Raw genomic sequence first — 15,532 nt, forward strand, 5'->3', positions numbered from 1 at the left:
TGTATTTTCTCCTCTTGTAAGGCTGTTTGTTCCAGAGACGTCCAGCTAAGTGACTGTGGAGGGTGGAGAAGGTGTGATGGCAACAAAACGCAGGAGAACTTGGGGAAACTGGGGGTCTATGGGCTGCACTGCAGCACAGTCTCTTTTTGAAAGGCGTTTGTACCTGTCAGGAACTTAAGCTGTATTTGTGATGACTGGAGAACCCCCAGCTTTGGTGCTTGTTTTCCAAAAACAAACCTGATCCAAATTTTCTGAGCCTGTTCACTTCTCAGAGACCCACCGAAAATGAGCCTCCTCATTTTCAGCATTTTAATCTGTAGGTCAGGGTAAAAGCGTGATGAAGTGAGTCATCTTGGATTGAGAAAATTCACTGGTAACATCTGCGAGACCTCAACAAAAGCTTCATCTCAGTTCTGGTGATGGAAGGTTCAGGTGAGCTATTTCATAGAGATGAGAATTAAGCTCACATCACAGCACCTTCAGCTTTCAGACAAAATTTCAGTCTGGACCAGAGCTCTACAGTTGTTTCCTGTTTCCATAGCCTATTAAAGCAGAAATTCAGACATTTCTGGCCCTTAAGAAATTTCAGACCCACAGAACCAGGTTCTGCAACCCTCTATCCTTCACCATGTTCAAAACAGCCCTGACTATTTTTCCTGGAAATACTGTCTTGCCCCCAGAGCAATCCTATTGCTCTAAGTGTTTCTTCAGGTTTCCTCTCTGGGTTGTGAAGCCATGCCTTGGCCTTTTCTTCTTGCTCTTCTCTCTGTACCTTCAGACTGCAGACTGACTGACTGCTCTGTTGGTATCATTTTAAAACAAAACCAGCCTGCTGAAGCTTCTCCAGCCACGCAGTGGGCAGTGGGAAGGGAGATTAGAAAGTTTGCATGCTATGCTTGGGATGAACATCAAAAGAAACCGGAACTGTCACCTCCTGTCCTTTTCCTCTCTACTTATGGGGGGTCACTTTGTGTGGTGTGTACAAACAAAAAGAGCGTGAAGGGGAAAGAATGAGACTGCGGCTGGGAGCAGAAGCAGAAAACTGCTTTGTGGTTTTGATTCATGTCTCAATGCCAAACAAAACTATACAGCTAAATGCAGCAGACCCCTGATTCTACCAGGAGATGAGGAGGGAAGCCCACACGGCCTTCAGAAGGTCAGGATAAAAAAACACTTCCCATTAAAGTAGATTTCAGGAATGTGCAACCAAGATATTCCTGAATCTTAGAAGACGAGCTGCCTTCTGAAAAGGCTTTATGAAGAAAGAATGCCGCTTCCCTGCTTCTCACTCCTTTTCCATCTCACTATTTAATTAATACAGGAGAAATAAAAGAAAGGATAACTATATGATAACATCTGATACTAATTACAGGAGAATAGCACTGCACTTAAAGCAGAGTTTGCAGAAAGGACAGGTTTTTATCCACGCTGTCACTGACCCACTGAGGGGCAGAGGGAGTAATAGCAAAATGAAAACTCCTCTCAGCCAAAGTTTTGCCCAAAAATGAGTAAGGGAGGGAGCAGCCTGGCCTCTGTCTGTCTGTCTGCTTCTCTCTGCCTTGATCTGTGTCTCTGGCTTTCTCCCTTTTCCTCCTTCATTGAAACCCCTTAATAGGAAACACATTTCCTTTTCTGTGGTGTTCCCACCAGAAACCTCAGACTGTCGGGCAAAGGTGAGAACTTTTAGCAATTAAACTGGGGGAGGTGCCGTCCCTTTCCAGTGGCCTGGGCTGCATTTTTTAGCATAAAGTAGCTGTAGGTTGGTCCTACAAGCTTGTTCAGCGCTATTCATCACCCCACCCCCACCTCAGTACAAGCAGGCATTTGCAGCCTATTTAGTCATAGAAAGCTGTTTCTGAATTCCCCAGCACTTCCCTGTCTGGCTGGGGCAAGCCAGGCTGGGTGTTGCATTTAAGATCTCTTTCAAATAACCCAAAAAGAGGAGAGTGGTGGACAGGAGCCTCCCCACAGAAAGAACATCTGATGAAAACGTGACAAAGCTGCGGACAGAGCTGCTGCAATTCCTCCAGCAGTTGCCAAACAGCAGTTAACCTCTAAATATTTACATCAACCACTTTAGCTATCTGTAACCTTCACATTCAAGGTACCCTAGGGATCCTTCTGAACTCTTTTCCTGCTGGTTTACCATGTTATACATCCCAGCCTTTCAAAACATCCCCTGACTTGAAGCATTTGGTAGCATCCTTCCACCACTCTTAATGAGTAGGCTTTGTTCTCCCAGTTAGTACAGCCATGCTTCCAAGTGCCTTCTCCCCCGGAGTACTTGCTCTCCTGTGCATGTCTTTGGATTTGTTTGCTTTTGGGCAAGAGAAGGAATCCATAGGAACACAGGACTAATAATGTCCAACACCTGCAATGGCTGTTACTTCTGGCAGCGATCTGCCTAATCCCCCTCTCTCCAAGGAAAGTGAGACACACTGTGAATGCTGTTGAGGGGCAAGTGAGGTCAATGTTATTTGGGATCATGTGGATTAGAGGAATTGGGGGCTGCATGGCTTAGTCACGAGATCCCAATCACGTAGTATTGGTGAACCTGCAAAAGAGGTATTCTCAGTCCTGCAAAAGAATCTGGGGCAGTATAACATATGCAGAAATCTATAGTTCCCTATGCACTGCCTAGGAGCAGGAGCATGAAGAACCCCAGCTGGGGCTTACACAGGTTGTGTGGATGAGAAGAGCAGAGCACGTTTCTAGGAGTGCTTCTCACCCTCACACCCACTGCAGGACTGCTGCCCTGCGCCAGCATCGCTCCGTGCCACGCAGGGCTCTTGCTAAGAGTGTCACTGCCTGATGCAGTGGAAACATTCTCAAAGAGCTGTAGGAAAAGTGAGCCTAGAAGATTCTGCAGGGTAAACACATCTAATGAGACAACCATGAAATGCCCATTACATGCTGGCTTCCAAGAACTCGCAGGGCCTCTTCCTCCACTTCCAGAGGAGTTTGCAGGAGAATCAAAATGTAACGTTTAGAAAGGAATGTTTGCACCACAGACAGAGCAAAACGTAAAACCTTCCAATGAGTTCATCTCTGTGCTGCTCTTGGATATTTTTGTTTTGGATTGGACTCGATGGAAAGGTCACTTTGAACCAAGAAAGCTCCCCTACAGAAATCATGGCAAATGCTGGAATACCAATCAGATTGTGCAGCTGTCAGCCCAAAACCAAGCATGTGACACTCTAAAAATGTTCAGATCCTGACAGTGCAATTCATCTCACTTCTTCTGCATGTTCCTCAAACAGGGATTTTCTCTATCACAGCTAGAAAAGAGGAAAGCTTCTTCCTTACCCTGTAATATAATCCGTGCCGCAGTGCTTTCTAGAATCTCTGCTGTGCTACATGTAGCACCTGCATAAATGCGCTGCACAACCTCCTCCTGTTGTACCAGTTTTCAGCAGTAGACCTCGAAGTGCTTTGTGTAGGAGGCAAACTGCTTTGCAGTGATTCCGGAGTGGAGAAACAGTAGCACTTGTGACATACAGCAGCCTTACTTTGAAAGAACTTTGTATCTCTCACAGAAATTGTGTCTAATTGCCTGAAAACATTAGCCTTTAAAGCCCAGTGACAGTGTTTTCTACCAGCCTGAACGGCTCTCCCACTGGCAGAGTACATTCCAACTGCAATAACTCCTTCTCTTCTCACTACAGGTAGCTCACTGCTGGTCTACAATACTCCATCCCACGCAGAAGCTTCCTCACGTCTTGCCACCAAAGAAGGTCAGTCTTTTGCATATAAATTCCCTGGCTTCCTGTGCTCATGGAATGATTTTGATTGGATTAAAAGTAGGCCTTTTTTTCACAATGTACTTGGCGTGAAAACATGGTCATCTGTGCCTACACTATCTGTTTAAATTGGAATAATTCACAGTTTGGAAGCTCCACCCATGCTGAAAGTCTCATCTCTGCTTCTCTGGCCGACAACGTGGCGTAAGATTCCTATCTGTCATTTTCACACTTGGGCATTACTGAGTTGATGAGCTGATGGTGTGTTTTCTGCTCTTGATGTGAAACAGTTTAAAATCTCAGATACACAGCAAAGATTAATACAGTATTTCTCTCTGAGTAAGTTTGTAGTTGAAGGCATCAGATCTTAGAATCATAGTCATAGAATGGTCTGGGTTGGAAAGGACCTTAATGACCATCTAGTTCCACCCCCTGCTATGTGCAGGGAAATCTCACAATAAATTCCATTACTGAATAAAGGCAACCTCAGGTGCTCCAAAGCCACTTGTGAAAACCATGCAGATTAAAAGGTAATGACATGCTTTGGGCCCTGTGCAGCTTCCGAGCCACTGAAATATCCTTCAGGCAGTTTTTCTGGGTTTCCTTTTGCAGGCACAGCCCTATTCCTTTTTCTCACTTTTAAGGAAAGCCTGGTTTCTCAGGGACAATGCCATTATGACAGTTGGTGTGATGAGTACAACACAACCCTTATCTAGATGAGGCGGTCAGTCACAGTCAGCTGACTTGCTGAAGGCCAAGTAGGGCATCAGAGTCCCAGAGTCTGGTTCTGTGCTCAGTAACAGGCCATGTTGGGCTGCTTGCCTCAAGTCTGGTCTTGCTTCCATGTAGCATTAAGTGCAGAAACGTTGTCTTTGTTCACTTACCAGTGATCAGTGCGTCCATTTGAAAAAACTTCAGTGGAAAGTGTGAAATTTCACATCTGCCATATGAGAAACCCACCCAGAAGCCGTGTGCTCTCATTCTGAGACAGAGATTTCCTCACCCAGAGTATGAACATCTCTGTGCTTTTCAGGAGAGCATGGTTTCATTGACAAACCACAAGTTTGTATTTCAGAGCAGAGGGAAAAGGCAGAGAGCCTTTTATGTAAGCAGCTGGAGAGAGAGACAAAAACCCCATTTCACTGCGAGGCTACAGCAAACTGACATCATACTTTTAACAAGCTTCTGCACGGTGTGTCTGGCTGCTCCACCAGCTAGCACTGCTCTCACAGCCAGCACTTCTCTTGTTGTACCACTCTGCATTCCATTCCAACATCTGTCTTGAACCCTGAGCACAATATCAGTGCTGCTTTTTGCAGCAGCCTCTTTTGTCCAGCACATAACCATCCTCTGAGCTTTCTGTTCCCTGGCATGCTGCTCTCTCTTTATGAGACAGGCATCAGTTGATAAAAGGTGGTACGGCACGAAGGTAAAGCCATTCAGGCCCTTCTGTGCTCTGACCCTAACAGTCATCCATTGAAAAATAATACAAGCCTGTCTAGCTCCTCTTTGAATAAAGCAGACACACGTGCATGTGCTCCCCCACAGCTTCCCCCATAAAACATACATGCACATCCCAGGCTGTTCTTTCTGTCTCAGGCCAGGTGATTGATAAACACAAAGGGAAGAAAGCAGTGATTTTCTTATTAAAGAGCAATGCTCCATGTAAAATTACCCTCCTCTGAATGTTTTGTACCCTTTATCTTTCTAAGCTGGGTCTAGAGTAGCTTGGGCAGAAAGAAATTAGAGGGGAAAAACACTCCTTCCCCTCCCTCCATTTTTACAGCCCTCAAGTGTGTTTCTTTAGTGCAGCTGACAGAACTTTGCATTTGATTTCTGTCAGCCAGGCATTTGTACTTTACATGGTACTTTCATCATATGTCAATAAAGGACTAAACACACCCATGGGATACTCAAATAAAAATCAGGAACTAGCCTAGAAATGCTGAAGTCCCATCTTTTATGCTTCCATTTCTTCCTAGAGCACATACATTTCCTTCACATTTGTTTCATGTTTGAATACTGTTCTAGGAGAAACCAACTCATTTCAATTTAACCAATCAGTGTAACTGATTCGTGCTCCAAATATAATCAGTGAGATAAGATGACAGGATAAGAGATGTGAACATGACAGGCTGACAGATAAGGAATTGGGAGAGCAGAGCCAAGTGTCTTGTCCAATCTCCCAGAGGAAATTTGTGATGGACATAAAACTGGACAAGGAATTCCTCAGCCTCTGTTGAGTCCATCAGACAAGAAGACTTTCTTTGCTTCCTTTTAAGGCTTTTTAATGGGTTGTGTTGAAGATGGTGGTGAAAAGGAACTTCAAGTTCAAAATGACAATTTTTTCATAAGTTTTTCTTCTTGCTTTGCCTTGTTTTATTTGTTTTTAATTTTCCGTTAATGAATCTACTAATCCTGCCAATTTTTCTTCTCTCTACACCTGTGCATGAAAACAGACAAACAAATTTTTCTAACCACTCTCCCCTGAGGATTCAAATGCAGAGCAGGAGGAGGTGATGGAATTGTGAAATGCCTGTCAGGGACAGGAAGAAAATACTGTTTTCTTCACCTCTCTTGTAATTTTTCTTGCACTAAGAGCACACAGTTAAAGCATGTAACCTGCTTGTGCAAATTCCAGGGAGAAATGCATGCTCTTTGCACCTGCCTGTATGCTCTATGCAACATGTGCCATCCACACAGTGTGAAAACCAACCCGCATGGCAAAAAAAGTAGGGCTGCAGCAGAGACAGGTGCAGATGTTCCATCTGTGGGGTGGAAGCTGCATATGGCTCTGCTCTTCCCATGTCCCCTGCTGTGGACAAGGCAGAGCATCCCTGTGTCATAGAGGAGCACAGGACACCACTTGAGCTGGGACCCGCCAGGCAGCACTGCTCTCACAGCTCTGGGTTTCATGCTGCAGCTCTGCAGACACCACTGCTCTGACACATTGCAGCTGCAGGCTTTGCTCCCTTTTTGCTTTCAGCCTTCTGCCCACCTCTCTTCTGCAATGCCAGTTCTGTATACGTGTCAGCAGGACCCGTGGCACTGCTTTCTAAGGGTTAAACTGCTTTCATGGCAGAAACAGACGCTGTAAATTTGGACAGCTTTTGTGCAAAGCATGTTCCTTTCGTTCTCAGATCATGTAGGTAGAATCGTGGTTGTGTTCAAAGAAGTCTTGTTGTTGCCCGAGCTCCTCAGTCTCATAAACACTCAGAGAATGGTATTTAGCGTCATTGGTACAAATTGTCTTCAGCTGCCTTTGAGCAAGAAATTGCTCTAATGAAAATCACCAGTATTTTTTGGCGAGAGAACAATTTTTTGGAAAATGAAGCGAGGTTGCTCTCATTGCTGAATGGAAAGATTTGTGTCCCTCTCCAAGCACTCTGCTAGAGAGATGGCCTGCTTCATTTTCCGTGACTGTTTGGAGTAATGACTGACCTACTGTAGGTTCTGGAGACACTGGAGAAGAATCTAAGACTGCATAATCTGCCTCGGTCCATGGAGATTTTAAATTGCTCACCTTCAGAATGCTGTCATTTAACCAGGTTTCCATAGGGAAATGGGAGGTGTATTTACGTACAACAACATTTAGGGGGCCAAAGAGTTGTGTCTTGTATAGTTGTGACTGTTCTGGCCTCAGGCCAGGACATCTTTAAAGCCTCTACTTACTTCTAAGCATGTTGGGGTCTGCAGAACTGACATGCTTAATACTCAGGCCAAAGTGCTGTGGAGGGTTTGAACCAGGTGCCAATCTCTTAGCAGGAGCGCTGGCAGATTCCAGAGAGCTAGAACCATTATGTGTCAGTGTCAAAATTACATTCATGACAAGTTATAGGAGCAGTTCTGTGTGGGTGTTTGCTTCCAGCTTACAGGTTAGGAAGGGTCTCATTGAAGGCTGGGCTCAGCACAGGTCCTCATCCCTGCTCAGCCTATGGCAGTGCAGTCAGCTGGAAGATCAGGACGAGCACAAAGCCTCATAACTCCAATCTCGACTCAGGCAATTGTCTGCCTCTGCAGAAGGGTACAGGAAAAGCTGATGCACTAGTTTGAATTTCAGAGGCAGATTTGTACATGAATAGATGAATGCAGGAGACAAATGTTAAGGAGTTAGTCTGTGGCTGTTACATGCTTGTGTTTGCGTTATGAAAGTGCTTGTGGGACCACTGAATATTTCTGTTTGGACATAAGTTGTACTTGCGTACATGTTTTGTTTAGCTGTTGGCAGATTATAAAAGATAATCAAACCAGTGAGCTCTGAACACACAGCATGAGTTTGGGCCCACGTTCACTATGAGCTCCTAAGGAAAAGTCTCCTGATTTTGGAGCATTTGTAACATCTCCCTTGTGCAAATTCCTCAGTACTTCAAAAGTGAGTCCAAGCTGCAGCTTCACAGCAGCCTTCTCTTTCCCAGTCCTCTCTTTCCCAGCAGTTTCCTTTCAGACTGGTAGAAACATTAAAACTTCACCACTCCCACTTCCAAATTTTGGGTAACAGGTTCAGCAGTTTTGGGGACAGGATTGAGAGGGGCAAGCAGCACAATTAGCCTGCTTGCACAAGCACGGGTCCCTCAGGAAAAGAGCCTGAAACTCCTGCATGAAATTCTTCTCTCAGAAAGGCCATTTTTCAGGTCTAAAACATTGCCATGTGAAAAATCCTGACCACTTTTAGTAAACTCTTCTCCAAATGTGTCAGCAAGGTCCCCTGGTCACAGCAAAGGTTACAAACCCTCTGGAGTCATTCGTGTTAGAGAAAGCAGTTGCAACTCCATGCCCTCTCAGCTGTCTGTGTGTGCATTTGTTGGTGACAGCAGCACCTCACCCATCTCTAGCTCATGGCAGAAGAAGGGGAGGCTTTCTGGTGCTTCTTTTAATGTGACTGTGTGGCCAAAGCAGGGATTTATGATTTCAGGAGAGACAGTAGCTAGCGCTCTTGGATTTTTTCTTTTTTCTTACTTTTTTTTTAATTGTTTTCCTTTGAAATTCCAGAGTTAGTGTTTTGTCTGCTTTCTCCCTGACCCTCTTCGGAGGCAGGCGTGTGTTTTTTCACCAGAAAAACTGGAAACAAAGAATCGTTGTCTTTAAGCTGTAGCAGGCAGGAAACCCAACTCACAAGGGATCGCCCTGAGCCAGCGCTGTCCCAGAGTAGACTCCAGTTCTCTGAATTCAACCTGACAGCTTGTCTGGAGCACTTTCTAAGTAACCATTATCCTTCCTTTTCTCCCAGCAAAAGAGCTATTATTTTTTTGCCTAGGGTGCACTGCAAGCACTGTTTTTGCACATGTGTGTGGGGGTTACATGTTTGCTGGGGTGCAGTCCCTCCCACCGAAAGCTCTTGGAAGCACTTGGGTTGTTTCCTAAGACAAGAGTAAATGTATTTCCTAGTACTGGATTAAATGCTGTAAATGCACATTTGCTGTAGAAACGCTTGCTACAAAGCTTGTGCATGTCTGCTTCCCTTCCCTTCCCTTCCCTTCCCTTCCCTTCCCTTCCCTTCCCTTCCCTTCCCTTCCCTTCCCTTCCCTTCCCTTCCCTTCCCTTCCCTTCCCTTCCCTTCCCTTCCCTTCCCTTCCCTTCCCTTCCCTTCCCTTCCCTTCCCTTCCCTTCCCTTCCCTTCCCTTCCCTTCCCTTCCCTTCCCTTCCCTTCCCTTCCCTTCCCTTCCCTTCCCTTCCCTTCCCTTTTCTCCTATGTGTGTATTGCTGTGTCGAGCTTTTTTCCCTGTGAATGCATGTTTCTTCTTTACTTCTCCATTTGTGTTTGTGCATTTTCAATACTTCAAACACATCAACAATTCCCTCCCCCCCACCCATCAGATTAGTTCTATGCCTGTGCAGAGCTGTTTGCATGGTGATGCACATTAGTCTGTCTGTCTGCAGCATGCCTGTCTGCACGTGGATCTTCATCTGCAGCCCCACATGGTTCCATAGTGTGTGTGTGTGTGACTGAACATTGGCTGCAAAGTGTCTGCTTTTCAGTGCTGGCTTGGGGAGGGATTCTTAGGATGCAGCCCTCATCATGGGCTGCACACTGGGACTTCTGCTGCCGTTATTAAAAAAAAAGCAACAACAACAGAAAAATTCTCACTGCTTCCTCCTTTTCTTTCTAACTTGTCTTCGTAAGCATTGTGCGGGTAACTCAGACATGAATCAGGAAGTTGCACTGCTGCACAGCTCAAGGATGTTTTCCTAGCCATGCTCGCACAACTGGGGGCTGTCGCCTGCGACTCAAAGCAAACAGGGAACGACTCCAAAGTTTGGAGGCCAGAGCCCTCCAGAGTGGGGGAGTAGAGCTGCAGGCTGTGCAGGAGCTCCTTTGGTCACCCTTTGTCCCTCATTTTGTACGTGCATTCTGCCAAGCTCCAGCTCCTGGCTGACGCTGGGAAGCAGCCGGCTTTGGGCAAGGTGCTTGGATCCAAAGCTAAACCCAGAATGGGAGTTACACTGAGAAAAGCTGATCTCTTTGATCTGTATGTCATTAAAGATTGCAGTGCATAACAGAGCTTTTAGCTGCTTCCAGTGATTCCATTTGTGAATCCTGCTCTTCACATGCATGCTCTGCAGCAGATCACCTATGTAAATCCAGCTGTCCCTTAGTCCCTTCTCACTTTGTTTGAGGTGACTTCTTGTCAAGAAGACAATGTTGTTCCAAGTCTTGGCTTTGCTCTCTGTCAGTTTCTCTGTTTTGCAACAGATTAATAGCGATGCAGAGTTGATAATAAAAAATGTGTTTATTTGGTTTTCAAATTGTGAAATAATCAGTCTGATAACGGAACTGTACAGAAGTTATTTTGAAATACTTTTGCACTCAGCTAGTTGCTTCCCCTTACTGGAGAGACTTGGAATTACTTAATTCCACATACGATCTCTGTGCTGGTGAATCTTTAGCAGAAGGAGCAAAGTATTCTGCTCTTGAAGTAGAAACAAACGAGATTTGTGCTCAAAGGCACTGCGATGTCTTACATAATCATGAGAACAGTCATAGTAATGTTGGCTGCGAGTGACACAGTGTGACATGTGGCATACATGCTAACTAATTATTTTAATTAGCAGAAATTGAAAATAATTCAATGCAATTCATACTGTGGGTGAGGTTCCAAGGTCTCCCTCGTAGCTCATGCCTGAGTGGGTGCTACAGGACTAAACGTTGCAGGAAGGCAAGCACTGATGTGCAATTCATTGTGATGTGCACAAACTGTTTGAACAGGCCACAGGACTCCTCACACTGCTCTGCTTTCTACTTCAGTTCTACCATCTCTGCCACACAGTGCTAAACCTCCTGCAGATGGAGCCTTACACATTTGTCCTGAGAAAAGCTTGGTGTAAGATTGCTGCTGGCATTGTAAGGTTTGGCACCGTGTGTGCTGAGCATTTAGCACTCATACTTTGAGCCTGAGTGGGCCTGGGAAGACCTTTGCTGACTCTCCAACCTTTATGTTTGCTGCCACGATTTAAAACAATCCATCTAATGTTCCTAGGAGGAGCTGGAGGTGTTTCTGGCTTCTTTGCCCCTCCAGAAACCCACAGTCCAGGTTTCTTCTCTCCAACTGGCTTTAAACACAGCTCCACCTCTTCAGTGCAATCTCCAGGATGTTAAATGATGGCAGTGTGAGGGCTGGGTGCTCAGCAGCTCGGCAGGACTTGCTTACATGTTTGCTTTGCAGCAGCAGTGGGTTTGTTCCCTTGTGCCTACGGTCCCAGCCACCATGCACCACCTCACCTGGGCAGGAAAAGCAGTGCTGTCCTATGCCCTCCCTTCTCTCTCTCTCTACTAGTTGCCACAAGACCCCAAGTTGCCACAAGCCCCAAGTGGCCACTTTGATTAATCACAAGTCTGGATCCCCAAGGACACCTGGGTCTGCTTTTCCCATTTAGAGATGCTAATTTAAATTCCAGCCACTAAGCCAGGATCTTTCTTCTTAGTGAAGCATAAGGACTCATTGCAGAGAACAGAATGTATTCTGTACGGACAATCCCATGGATCCCATAGCCCACTTCAGATTTGCAGCCTTCTTTCCCCTGTTTACTTCACTGAATTTGTAAGGCCAAATTCTGTCTGGAAATACATTGCCCTTGTTTGAGGGTTTGCTTTTTAATACATCATATCTTATCCCTAGTGGCTTGTTCCCTAGATTGCATTCAAACTTAAAGGTCTGCTCAGCCTCTGGGACGGTCTTCCTTATGGTGTGGAAACCTGCTTGGGGATTTTAAGCCTTGTTTCCTAAGGAAGAGAGCCTATGGCTGCCCATCCCTTCTAGCCCAGAGCTATATAGGAGCCTATTATGCCATTTAGGCTAAATATCATCCAGAGGTGTGGGGAACAGGAGCAGCACAGCCTACACACAGGAGGTGTGTGAAGGTGGGCTGGTGGTGCAGTGGAGCCTGCCTCGTCTTTCCAACTGCAATGCCATGCCTCCTGCATCCACACTGCACAATGTGCAGCTGCTCTCCCCCTCCCTGCCCCTCAGACTCACTCAGGGGATGCCTGGGACACACTCCTCATCTTCTTCCCCAAGCCAAGTCCTTCCAGATAGTCTGGCTAGAAGAAGCTGCAGAGATTAGGATAATTTAGCTCATCTCTTGAATTTTGCTTGACAGCCTGCCTAATGGCCAGGCTTGACCTCCCTAATTTTGACATGTGCTAAGCCCTTTCCCAGCAGACTGCTTCACCACCGCATCATTTCTCATTGGCATCTAATTCCAGTGGAACCAATAGACTTTGAAAGGGGACTTGATGAGGATGAGAACTTCCAAATGGTGTGGAGGGTGGTGAGGAGAGATCTGGGGTGAGAAGTAAACAGATGGAGTTAGGAAAGGACCAATGCTATGTGGTATGTTTCATACAGCGTGATTTCTGGGAAAGAAATTTCATCTGGTAACAGGCAGCTGAAGCCAAGGAAAGTGCGTTAATGCATGTAAATAAATAAAATGATATTTAACCTCCTTCGCAGGCACACTGCAAGTGTGAATGTTTGCAAAGCTGTGAGATCCTTAGTTGAAAGGTGCTGTGAAAGTGCAAAGCATTATTAATATCCTTTACCTTGCTCATAATAGAGTATGCATTCATTCTAGGGAATTTCTGGACATAAACCAGACAGCTGCAGAATGACATTTCTTGAAAGCATCTATGATTTATTTTGTGCTCTTTAATTCCATTTTGTATTGAACACACATTTGTCATAGGACTGTTGCTCCACTGGGTCATTTGAGTCTAAAACAGACAGAGGGACCCGATCCCTTGCTGGGATAAATTTCCCCCTAGCTTCCCTGTACCTATTTGCTGATTTACACCAGAAAAAAACCTCAGTCCAAATCTTTTAATTGAATTTCCATAGCTCGGCAAGTTTTGGTGTAAAATCCAAGTGATTTTAATGATAGATAAGGCTCTGCCTGTAACTAACTGTCTGGCTGGAGTTCTGTAGAAGCTCTTGAAGCCACTGGGCGTCAGGTCCTGGGAACGAGATTGTTTTTGCAGAAACTCGAGTCTCTGGATAGGTTCCCTGGCTCTGCCTTTTCCATTTTGCTTTAAACACGTTCTGCTTTAGAGTCTGGGCCTGGAAGCAGGGAGGGCTGATGTGGTTCTTTCACGTTGCACGGATTTTTGTGAAAACAAAACAAAAATAGCTGAGTGGATTTGGAATCTTTTTTTTTTTTCTTTTTTTGAGAGGAAGAGTTGGAAAGCTGCAGGAGCTGAGTGAACACGTTGTTTCAATAGCAATGCCTTACAGTTGCTGTTACGTTTAACCCTCCTCACTTTTGGGAAGTCGCAGCCATAACTCAGCTCTGGCCTCGCATCCCAAGAGCGGCTGCCTCTGCCCACACATGACTCCAGGATCCAACCTGCATGTGGGAAACTGAGGCAAAGGGACTCAGCCAAGGGACACTAAATCTGGATTAAACCTCGGCTCAGCCAAATGCGTGCTGCTCTTCCAAGCCAACATTTAAGGACTAAAATGTGCACTCAAGGAAACCCATTCAGAGGGATTTGAGTGATAATTTGGACAGCCTTAGCCAACCTTACCTGGAGGACCAAGCCTTGATCCTTTGCGACACAAACAGCCGTAACAATACACACCTGGTCAGCATGTCTGATTGAGACACTGTCACTTAACATTGACAAATCCTCAGGAGATGCATTCCACATTCTTTCCACAACACTTTAAGCAAAGCATCCTCCTGTTCAGTGACAGAGTTTCTCCATCTGGAGGAGGAGGAGGATGATCATCTATCCAGATGATGGCCTATTTGTTTACTGGAAACATGCTGACGCAAGTGAATCGACCGACCCATCCATGGCCCCTGGTTCCCTTCTCCCTTTTCTGACCCAAAAGAATCAGAGAAAATTGAGAATTTTCCAAACAAATTCTGTTACTTTTCAGAAAGGATATTTTTCCCAACTTGTACATTATTTTTCTGTTGAAAAATTGCTATCTTTCTTTTAAACAGGCTCACGTTAAGTGATATTTCCATTACAATCACATAATAGCAAAGCCTTTTGATTGAGCAAACAAAGAAGTACATTAGCATCTCAACCTGGAAATTTCTGAGGTTTTGCCTTTCTCTTTCAACTCAGAACCTCTATGTTTCTCTCAAAATATTTCCCAAAACGTGTCTCTAATAGCTCTAGTTGTAATACTTATGAAAAACATCCCAGGGGAGAAATGAAAGTCAGAGACTGGCTGCAAAGAGGACATGGGAAAAGCCAGTGATTGCTTCAGACCTCATCTCTGCTCTCCTGCTTTCAGCACTGATAGAGCTCCGGGAGCACTCATGACTTTCCAGCAAGGAAAATCATATCAACAGCAGCTTTTTTACAACAGCAACAGCTGCTGAGGGTTGAGCTGGGCCTGAAGGTCCCTGGCAGTGCCCAGCTGAGTGCCAGCTTCCAGCCTGGGGAGCGGGGACAGGGCTGGGGTGCTGCCTCCCTCTTGCAGAGATGTCCTGTCTCACTCTTTGCACCAGGCTGTAACCGTAGCAGTTTGTTTTTCAGTCTGATCTATTTGCAGTAGGGTTTGCGGTTTCTAGTAAAAAGAGGGAGAAAAAAGCAAACAACAAAAAAGAAAAGAAAAACAGGCGCACGAAATGAGTTCTCTTCCCCCTGCTTCCCTCTCTTCCCTCCTCCCATTTCTCTCCCTCTCTCCCCCTCCTCTCTCCCGTCCCCTCTCTGTTTTCCTTTTCATGCCAATAACTAGAAGTCTGTAATTTCAAAGCTGCAGCAGTTTTCCCAGCGCCGTGAGGAATGTGTGAGTGCCTGCGCTGTGCCTGCAGGGAGCTGTGCAGCGTGGCATGGCGGGGCACGGGGCAGTGCCAGCTGTGAGCTCAGAGAGACGTTCTGAATTTCACCCAGAGTGTGCCATTTATCTTTTTCCTTCTTAAAATAGCTTCTTTGCTGTGTGTCAAGTCCGTGGCCTCCCCGGGTTTTCGAGCTGCCATCTGTTTTGTGGTTCATCTCAGCCTCTTGTTCTGCTTGTTTCTGTCCTGAGAAAGGAGGCCTTTTTTTAGGAGGACATAAGATGCACTCTGAACTCCATTGAATGCAGTGGCTGTACTTCATGTTCAGAAGGTGCCACATTCGAGCACTGCCCAAACAGCCAGTCCCAAATATTATATTTACAGCTTGCTGTCTTTGTGTGAAGGCCACAGGAGCACAGGAGGTGCACAGGAGAGGAAAGCCAATAGTGTGTGCATAATACTGAGTGTTGAGACCAAGGTACAAAGCTAGATTCTTGCAAGTTTTCTGGGAGGAGTTGATTTCAACCCATCTGTGCCTGTTGTCTTTTGTCATTAGATCCCTC

General features: G+C 45.6%; 1 protein-coding gene across 3 annotated transcripts in view; it reads left to right on the plus strand.

Annotated features, from left to right (window-relative positions):
- FLI1 (Fli-1 proto-oncogene, ETS transcription factor) overlaps positions 1-15,532 on the plus strand; it is an 80,248-nt gene that overhangs the window by 60,089 nt on the left and 4,627 nt on the right. For all 3 annotated transcript variants that reach the window (XM_048968640.1, XM_048968641.1, XM_048968642.1), the window contains one exon: positions 3,666-3,734. In XM_048968640.1, the coding sequence (XP_048824597.1) occupies positions 3,666-3,734 (69 nt within the window). The remainder of the gene's footprint in view (positions 1-3,665; positions 3,735-15,532) is intronic.

The sequence above is a fragment of the Lagopus muta genome, chromosome 22 (genome assembly GCF_023343835.1).
Source record: "Lagopus muta isolate bLagMut1 chromosome 22, bLagMut1 primary, whole genome shotgun sequence".
Lineage (NCBI taxonomy): Eukaryota > Metazoa > Chordata > Aves > Galliformes > Phasianidae > Lagopus > Lagopus muta.